The 10,726-nt window shown below is 26.8% G+C and overlaps 1 protein-coding gene across 1 annotated transcript; it reads left to right on the top strand.

The window, feature by feature from the left end:
* The first annotated feature begins 52 nt into the window (after positions 1 to 52).
* Positions 53 to 10,641, top strand: LOC111415341 (wurstfest). The gene is made up of 5 exons (XM_023046963.2): positions 53 to 286; positions 336 to 526; positions 582 to 830; positions 9,601 to 9,914; positions 9,968 to 10,641. Exons 1-5 carry the CDS (start codon positions 250 to 252, stop codon positions 10,191 to 10,193), a joined length of 1,017 nt encoding a protein of 338 aa, XP_022902731.1. The 5' UTR covers positions 53 to 249; the 3' UTR covers positions 10,194 to 10,641.
* Positions 10,642 to 10,726: the final 85 nt, after the last annotated feature.

The raw sequence follows: 10,726 nt of genomic DNA, 5'->3' as shown, positions 1-10,726 counted from the left end.
TAAAATAAAACGATTTCCAATAACTAAAAAAAAAAAATAATTAATTATTTAAGAAAGCAGTATTGTTATCTTTTAAGAAAGTGCCTTACACCGTTTTTAAGGAAATAAAAAAAATAAAATAAAATAATCAAAGTTGTCTAAATAAATGAAAATCGAAATAAATCGAATAAACGTTAGTTAGCCCTGAAAAAAACCTAAAACAAGTTTTATTATAAACGCGCGTCGTCGGCTAAACTCTTAAAAGAAAATATGGAAAAGCCTCGCGAAAAAGTTTTCTTTCGTAAAGGTAATTTTTAATTTCGCGCTAATTTTATATTAATAACTTTTTATTTTAGACAGTCTTCCCAACGTTTCGAAAAATACCGAAAAGGACAAAGAGAAGCAACGGCCCCGAAGCCGCAGCGTTTACACCAGCAAGTCTCATAATAGTGATGGATCGAGTAGTAATCGCGATTTGAAGCAGTACGATATTTACCCGTGGATTTCCAGGGCTATTTCCAAGAATTTGTATATCGAAGAATACAATGTAATTGAAAATGTTATTAATTAATTATCGATGTATCAAAAAAAAATCTTTTTAGCATGACGTTTGGCATGAAGATGGTGCAATGGGTGGCCCGTCGGTTACCCCGCAAGGAATTATCACCTTGCGATTACACGATAGGGTGCGAGTTGATATTTCTTTGGATCGAGCGATTCGCGTGGTCAATATGCGCAGCGGAATCGTGTTGTCTTTAAGCTCTTCCGGTTCTTCAGCAGCTTTAATACACCCGAATGGAAGAGTTTACCAATATGGGTCGCGTGTGGAGATTTTAGCAAATGATTCGCAAGTAAATATCAATCTTTAACACCAAAATTAGGTTAGAATTAAACGTCTAATTTATTAAGTTGATAGCTGTCAAGTTTTTGATCATATTTAATCTTAAAGTTGGTTTATTTTTCTCCTTATTCATCAAATTCCAATAAAATTTCTTCTTTTTCATGAAATTAATTTCATAAAATCGTTCATAAAGTCTAATTTGAGTGGAAAATCGTGATCTACATTGAAAACCCTTTAATTTGATACCAAACTCGCCATATTTATGAAGATATAATAAAATAAGAGGAAAAAAAAGAAAATGGCAGCCATTTTGTTGATTCTTAACCTAACTTTCTTCATTTTTAAGGTAAATATATCGTGTTTGGTCTCAAATTAAAGCAAATTCAATTTTATAAACGATTCTGATCACAAAAATATCGATTTTAATCAATTATTAATTTTTTGTGAAATTATTTAATTCCATAAAATCGTTCAAAAAGTCTAATTTGAGTAGGAAATCGTGATCTACATTAAAAACCCTTTAATTTGATACCAAACTCGCCATATTTATGAAGATATAATAAAATAAGAGGAAAAAAAAAGAAAATGGCAGCCATTTTGTTGATTCTTAACCTAACTTTCTTAATTTTTAAGGTAAATATATCGTGTTTGGTCTCAAATTAAAGCAAATTCAATTTTATAAACGATTCTGACCACAAAAATATCGATTTTAATCAATTATTAATGTTTTGTGAAATTATTTCATTCCATAAAATAGTTCAAAAAGTCTATTTTGAGGGGGAAATCGTGATCTGCATTAAAAACCTTTTAATTTGATACCAAACTCGCCATATTTATGAAGATATAATAAAATAATAGGAAAAAAAACAAAATGGCGGCCATTTTGTTGATTCTTAACCTAACTTTCTTAATTTTTAAGATAAATATATCGTGTTTGGTCTCAAATTAAAGCAAATTCAATGCTATGAACGATTTTTATCACAAAAATATCGATTTTAATCAATTATTTTAATGTTTTGTGAAATTATTTAATTCCATAAAATCATTCAAAAAGTTTAATTTGAGTGGAAAATCGTGATCTACATTGAAAACCCTTTAATTTGATACCAAACTCGCCATATTTATGACGATATAATAAAATAACACGAAAAAAAAGAAAATGGCAGCCATTTTGTTGATTCTTAACCTAACTTTCTTAATTTTTAAGGTAAATATATCGTGTTTAGTATCAAATTAAAGCAAATTCAATTTTATAAACGATTCTGATGACAAAAATATCGATTTTAATCAATTATTAATTTTTTGTGAAATTATTTAATTCCATAAAATTGTTCAAAAAGTCTAATTTGAGTGGGAAATCGTGATCTACATTGAAAACCCTTTAATTTGATACCAAACTCGCCATATTTATGACGATATAATAAAATAAGAGGAAAAAAAACAAAATGGCGGCCACTTTGTTGATTCTTAACCTAACTTTCTTAATTTTTAAGGTAAATATATCGTGTTTGGTCTCAAATTAAAGCAAATTCAATTTCATAAACGATTTTAATCATAAAAATATCGATTTTAATCAATTATTAATGTTTTGTGAAATTATTTCTCCATAAAATAGTTCAAAAAGTCTATTTTGAGGGGGAAATCGTGATCTGCATTAAAAACCTTTTAATTTGATACCAAACTCGCCATATTTATGAAGATATAATAAAATAATAGGAAAAAAAACAAAATGGCGGCCATTTTGTTGATTCTTAACCTAACTTTCTTAATTTTTAAGATAAATATATCGTGTTTGGTCTCAAATTAAAGCAAATTCAATGCTATGAACGATTTTTATCACAAAAATATCGATTTTAATCAATTATTTTAATGTTTTGTGAAATTATTTAATTCCATAAAATCATTCAAAAAGTTTAATTTGAGTGGAAAATCGTGATCTACATTGAAAACCCTTTAATTTGATACCAAACTCGCCATATTTATGACGATATAATAAAATAACACGAAAAAAAAGAAAATGGCAGCCATTTTGTTGATTCTTAACCTAACTTTCTTAATTTTTAAGGTAAATATATCGTGTTTAGTATCAAATTAAAGCAAATTCAATTTTATAAACGATTCTGATGACAAAAATATCGATTTTAATCAATTATTAATTTTTTGTGAAATTATTTAATTCCATAAAATTGTTCAAAAAGTCTAATTTGAGTGGGAAATCGTGATCTACATTGAAAACCCTTTAATTTGATACCAAACTCGCCATATTTATGACGATATAATAAAATAAGAGGAAAAAAAACAAAATGGCGGCCACTTTGTTGATTCTTAACCTAACTTTCTTAATTTTTAAGGTAAATATATCGTGTTTGGTCTCAAATTAAAGCAAATTCAATTTCATAAACGATTTTAATCATAAAAATATCGATTTTAATCAATTATTAATGTTTTGTGAAATTATTTCTCCATAAAATAGTTCAAAAAGTCTATTTTGAGGGGGAAATCGTGATCTGCATTAAAAACCTTTTAATTTGATACCAAACTCGCCATATTTATGAAGATATAATAAAATAATAGGAAAAAAAACAAAATGGCGGCCATTTTGTTGATTCTTAACCTAACTTTCTTAATTTTTAAGATAAATATATCGTGTTTGGTCTCAAATTAAAGCAAATTCAATGCTATGAACGATTTTTATCACAAAAATATCGATTTTAATCAATTATTTTAATGTTTTGTGAAATTATTTAATTCCATAAAATCATTCAAAAAGTTTAATTTGAGTGGAAAATCGTGATCTACATTGAAAACCCTTTAATTTGATACCAAACTCGCCATATTTATGACGATATAATAAAATAACACGAAAAAAAAGAAAATGGCAGCCATTTTGTTGATTCTTAACCTAACTTTCTTAATTTTTAAGGTAAATATATCGTGTTTAGTATCAAATTAAAGCAAATTCAATTTTATAAACGATTCTGATGACAAAAATATCGATTTTAATCAATTATTAATTTTTTGTGAAATTATTTAATTCCATAAAATTGTTCAAAAAGTCTAATTTGAGTGGGAAATCGTGATCTACATTGAAAACCCTTTAATTTGATACCAAACTCGCCATATTTATGACGATATAATAAAATAAGAGGAAAAAAAACAAAATGGCGGCCACTTTGTTGATTCTTAACCTAACTTTCTTAATTTTTAAGGTAAATATATCGTGTTTGGTCTCAAATTAAAGCAAATTCAATTTCATAAACGATTTTAATCATAAAAATATCGATTTTAATCAATTATTAATGTTTTGTGAAATTATTTCTCCATAAAATAGTTCAAAAAGTCTATTTTGAGGGGGAAATCGTGATCTGCATTAAAAACCTTTTAATTTGATACCAAACTCGCCATATTTATGAAGATATAATAAAATAATAGGAAAAAAAACAAAATGGCGGCCATTTTGTTGATTCTTAACCTAACTTTCTTAATTTTTAAGATAAATATATCGTGTTTGGTCTCAAATTAAAGCAAATTCAATGCTATGAACGATTTTTATCACAAAAATATCGATTTTAATCAATTATTTTAATGTTTTGTGAAATTATTTAATTCCATAAAATCATTCAAAAAGTTTAATTTGAGTGGAAAATCGTGATCTACATTGAAAACCCTTTAATTTGATACCAAACTCGCCATATTTATGACGATATAATAAAATAACACGAAAAAAAAGAAAATGGCAGCCATTTTGTTGATTCTTAACCTAACTTTCTTAATTTTTAAGGTAAATATATCGTGTTTAGTATCAAATTAAAGCAAATTCAATTTTATAAACGATTCTGATGACAAAAATATCGATTTTAATCAATTATTAATTTTTTGTGAAATTATTTAATTCCATAAAATTGTTCAAAAAGTCTAATTTGAGTGGGAAATCGTGATCTACATTGAAAACCCTTTAATTTGATACCAAACTCGCCATATTTATGACGATATAATAAAATAAGAGGAAAAAAAACAAAATGGCGGCCACTTTGTTGATTCTTAACCTAACTTTCTTAATTTTTAAGGTAAATATATCGTGTTTGGTCTCAAATTAAAGCAAATTCAATTTCATAAACGATTTTAATCATAAAAATATCGATTTTAATCAATTATTAATGTTTTGTGAAATTATTTCTCCATAAAATAGTTCAAAAAGTCTATTTTGAGGGGGAAATCGTGATCTGCATTAAAAACCTTTTAATTTGATACCAAACTCGCCATATTTATGAAGATATAATAAAATAATAGGAAAAAAAAACAAAATGGCGGCCATTTTGTTGATTCTTAACCTAACTTTCTTAATTTTTAAGATAAATATATCGTGTTTGGTCTCAAATTAAAGCAAATTCAATGCTATGAACGATTTTTATCACAAAAATATCGATTTTAATCAATTATTTTAATGTTTTGTGAAATTATTTAATTTCATAAAATCATTCAAAAAGTTTAATTTGAGTGGAAAATCGTGATCTACATTGAAAACCCTTTAATTTGATACCAAACTCGCCATATTTATGACGATATAATAAAATAACACGAAAAAAAAGAAAATGGCAGCCATTTTGTTGATTCTTAACCTAACTTTCTTAATTTTTAAGGTAAATATATCGTGTTTAGTATCAAATTAAAGCAAATTCAATTTTATAAACGATTCTGATGACAAAAATATCGATTTTAATCAATTATTAATTTTTTGTGAAATTATTTAATTCCATAAAATTGTTCAAAAAGTCTAATTTGAGTGGGAAATCGTGATCTACATTGAAAACCCTTTAATTTGATACCAAACTCGCCATATTTATGACGATATAATAAAATAAGAGGAAAAAAAACAAAATGGCGGCCACTTTGTTGATTCTTAACCTAACTTTCTTAATTTTTAAGGTAAATATATCGTGTTTGGTCTCAAATTAAAGCAAATTCAATTTCATAAACGATTTTAATCATAAAAATATCGATTTTAATCAATTATTAATGTTTTGTGAAATTATTTCTCCATAAAATCGTTTAAAAAATCTAATTTGAGTGGGAAATTGTAATCTATATTGAAAACCCTTTAATTTGATACCAAACTCGCCTTATTTATAAAGATATAATAAATTAAGAGGAGAAAAAACAAAATGGCGGCCACTTTGTTGATTTTTAACCTAACTTTCTTAATTTTTAATGTAAATATATCGTGTTTGGTCTCAAATTAAAGCAAATTTAATTTTATAAACGATTCTGACCACAAAAATATCGATTTTAATCAATTATTAATTTTTTGTGAAATTATTTAATTCCATAAAATCGTTCAAAAAATCTAATTTGTGTAGGAAATCGTGATCTACATTGAAAACCCTTTAATTTGATACCAAACTCGCCATATTTATGACGATATAATAAAATAAGAGGAAAAAAAGAAAATGGCAGCCATTTTGTTGATCCTTAACCTAACTTTCTTAATTTTTAAGGTAAATATATCGTGTTTGGTATCAAATTAAAGCAAATTCAATTTTATAAACGATTTTAATAATAAAAATATCGATTTTAATCAATTATTAATGTTTTGTGAAATTATTTAATTCCATAAAATCGTCCAAAAAGTCTAATTTGAGTGGGAAATCGTGATCTACATTGAAAACCTTTTAATTTGATACCAAACTCGCCATATCTATGAAGATATTATAAAATAAGAGGAGAAAAAACAAAATGGCGGCCACTTTGTTGATTCTTAACCTAACTTTCTTAATTTTTCAAGTAAATATATCGTGTTTGGTCTCAAATTAAAGCAAATTCAATTTTATAAACGATTCTGATAACAAAAATAGCGATTTTAATCAATTATTAATTTTTTGTGAAATTATTTAATTCCATAAAATCGTTCAAAAAATCTAATTTGTGTAGGAAATCGTGATCTACATTGAAAACGCTTTAATTTGATGCCGAACTCGTCATATTTATGACGATATAATAAAATAAGAGGAGAAAAAACAAAATGGCGGCCACTTTGTTGATTCTTAACCTAACTTTCTTAATTTTTAAGGTAAATATATCGTGTTTGGTCTCAAATTAAAGCAAATTCAATTTTATAAACGATTCTGATCACAAAAATATCGATTTTAAACAATTATTAATTTTTTGTGAAATTATTTAATTCCATAAAATCGTTTAAAAAATCTAATTTGAGTGGAAAATCGTGATCTACATTGAAAACGCTTTAATTTGATACCAAACTCGCCATATTTATGAAGATAATAATAAAATAATTGGAAAAAAAACAAAATGGCGGCCACTTTGTTGATTCTTAACCTAACTTTCTTAATTTTTAAGGTAAATATATCGTGTTTAGTATCAAATTAAAGCAAATTCAATTTCATAAGCGATTTTAATAATAAAAATATCGATTTTAATCAATTATTAATGTTTTGTGAAATTATTTCATTCCATAAAATCGTTCAAAAAGTCTAATTTGAGTGGAAAATCGTGATCTACATTGAAAACCTTTTAATTTGATACTAAATTCGCCATATTTATGAAGATATTACAAAATAAGAGGAGAAAAAACAAAATGGCGGCCACTGTGTTGATTCTTAACCTAACTTTCTTAATTTTTAAGGTAAATATATCGTGTTTGGTCTCAAATTAAAGCAAATTCAATTTTATAAACGATTTTGATCACAAAAATATCGATTTTAATCAATTATTAATGTTTTGTGAAATTATTTAACTCCATAAACTCGTTCAACAAGTCTAATTTGTGTAGGAAATCGTGATCTACATTAAAAACCCTTTAATTTGATACCAAACTCGCCATATTTATGAAGATATAACAAAATAATAGGAAAAAAAACAAAATGGCGGCCACTTTGTTGATTCTTAACCTAACTTTCTTAATTTTTAAGATAAAATATATCGTGTTTGGTCTCAAATTAAAGCAAATTCAATTTTATAAACGATTCTGATCACAAAAATATCGATTTTAATCAATTATTACTGTTTTATGAAATTATTTAATTCCATAAAATCGTTCAAAAAGTTTAATTTGAGTGGGAAATCGTGATCTACGTTGAAAATCCTTTAATTTGATACCAAAGTCGCCATATTTATGAAGATATAATAAAACAATAGGAGAAAAAACAAAATGGCGGCCACTTTGTTGATTCTTAACCTAACTTTCTTAATTTTTAAGATAAATATATCGTGTTTGGTCTCAAATTAAAGCAAATTCAATTTTATAAACGATTTTGATAACAAAAATATCGATTTTAATCAATTATTAATTTTTTGTGAACTTATTTAATTCCATAAAATCGTTCAAAAAGTCTAATTTGTGTAGGAAATCGTGATCTACATTGAAAACCCTTTAATTTAATACCAAACTCGCCATATTTATGAAGATATAATAAAATAAGAGGAGAAAAAACAAAATGGCGGCCACTTTGTTGATTCTTAACCTAACTTTCTTAATTTTTCAGGTAAATATATCGTGTTTGGTCTCAAATTAAAGCAAATTCAATTTTATAAACGATTCTGATCACAAAAATATTGATTTTAATCACTTATTAATTTTTTGTAAAATTATTTAATTCCATAAAATCGTTCAAAAAGTCTAATTTAAGGGGTAATGGTGATCTACATTAAAAACCCTTTAATTTGATACCAAACTCGCCCTATTTATAAAGATATAATAAATTAAGAGAAAAAACAAAATGGCGGCCACTTTGTTGATTTTTAACCTAACTTTCTTAATTTGTAAGATAAATATATCGTGTTTGGTCTCAAATTAAAGCAAATTCAATTCTATGAACGATTTTTATCACAAAAATATCGATTTTAATCACTATTAATTTTTTGTAAAATTATTTAATTCCATAAAATCGTTCAAAAAGTCTAATTTAAGAGGGAAATGGTGATCTACATTAAAAACCCTTTAATTTGATACCAAACTCGCCATATTTATGACGATATAATAAAATAAGAGAAAAAAAAAACAAAATGGCGGTCACTTTGTTGATTCTTAACCTAACTTTCTTAATTTTTCAAGTAAATATATCGTGTTTGGTCTCAAATTAAAGCAAATTCAATTTTATAAACGATTCTAATAACAAAAATATCGATTTTGATCAATTATTAATTTTTTGTGAAATTATTTAATTCCATCAAATCGTTCAAAAAATCTAATTTGTGTAGGAAATCGTGATCTACATTGAAAACCCTTTAATTTGATACCAAACTCGCCATATTTATGAAGATATAATAAAATAAGAGGAAAAAAACAAAATGGCGGCCACTTTGTTGATTCTTAACCTAACTTTCTTAATTTTTAAGGTAAATATATCGTGTTTGGTCTCAAATTAAAGCAAATTCAATTTTATAAACGATTCTGATCACAAAAATAGAAGTGGCTAAGAAATAATCCGTAACTGACTGATCAACGTATTGTGGCGCCTTGGCTTTAATAAAGTGGGATTTGTATGATTTTATTCACAATTCAAGTCTGTTGTTTTCTGGGTGTAATAATAATAAGGCTTCAATCGTACAGCCTCGACCGCAAGCAATCGAAATAGTTACTTGTTTACAACTTCTGGGCATAAAAAGTGTTTTGCAAACAATCTGACTTGATTTATCAATCACGAATATTGAGATATTTCTGCTCTAGGTGACATAACAAAGCATTTATTCATATTTCGGTTTCTATTCTGACACTACCTATTCATTAATTAATTTATTAATAATGATTTTTTTCTTTTTTCCAGGGAAATAATAAATACGCAAAAATGTGGTATAAAGGCGTAAGTTTCACAAGCGATCAATGCGCTTTGGTTTACCTGGTGGATTCGGCAGGAACAAGAACGACAACCGACACATTTTCAGATTTAAGCGGCGATTTTTCTTTGACCGTTTTCTACAGTGATAGCCAATACTCGGATCCGTCGATTGGGGGGCCCAATTTGATTAGCGAGGCGGTGTCTTTACTGCATTCGTCGAGTTTTTGGGTAACGGACGACGGAACCGATAATTGGATCATTAATAATGTTCGAATCTCACAAACAGCCGATGGTTTAGTTCGGTAAATATATTTTGTATACATTTAATATTATTTTATTAATGAATAATTTTTAGTGTTGGAAGAAACAGTAACAAATTTTCATTGAGAACATCTCCAAGTAATGGGTCAGCTTCTGTGAGTTCCCCTTTTTTACATTGTACTGGTTCAATGGGGCAAACTCGCCATTTATTTGTACGACGTGGTGAGCGTCGAATGCATTACGATGGCGCGAGTTTTATCGTGAGAAATGCGGGTCACTCGGCCGGTTTCGACGACAAACACCAATTGAAGGTGTACTAAAATAATTTTTGTCAACAAAAAAAGGTTTTTTTTTTAATTAACTTTTTTGTTTGGGTTATCCTCTTTTTTTTGTTAAGTTTGTTTCATTTAAGTTTTGTTGCCTCCGCGACAGCTGCTTAAAAAAATGTCTTTTTTGTGTAAAAGTGATTGAAAAGTGTAACGGAAAAAGTATAACCATTAGGCGTTTAAGGCGAAAAGTGTATTTTTGATTAAGTTTTTTTAACGTGGTTTAAAATGAGGCAGCTGTCGCGTTTAAATAAAAAAAATATAATTTGGGATCGATAAAACGGGATTTTTGTTGCACGTTTTAGCCGGTTTGGGGTTCGAAATATTTTACATAAAAGAAAAGGAAGGATAATATTGGTCATTTTTAGTGGAAAATGTTTTTAATTTTTTTTTCTTATGTAACGTGGATGATGTTGCAATAAAAAACGTTTAAAATTTTAAATTGCCTTAATTAGGATTTTTTGTTTTATATTTGAGGATATAATCGGGATTTTTCGCAAAAGGAAGGGATTTAATTAAAAATCCTT

This window comes from Onthophagus taurus, unplaced genomic scaffold (genome assembly GCF_036711975.1).
Source record: "Onthophagus taurus isolate NC unplaced genomic scaffold, IU_Otau_3.0 ScKx7SY_16, whole genome shotgun sequence".
Taxonomy (NCBI): Eukaryota; Metazoa; Arthropoda; class Insecta; order Coleoptera; family Scarabaeidae; genus Onthophagus; species Onthophagus taurus.
The sequence above is the reverse complement of the archived record's forward strand: the minus strand, read 5'-3'. Positions and strand labels throughout refer to the sequence as shown.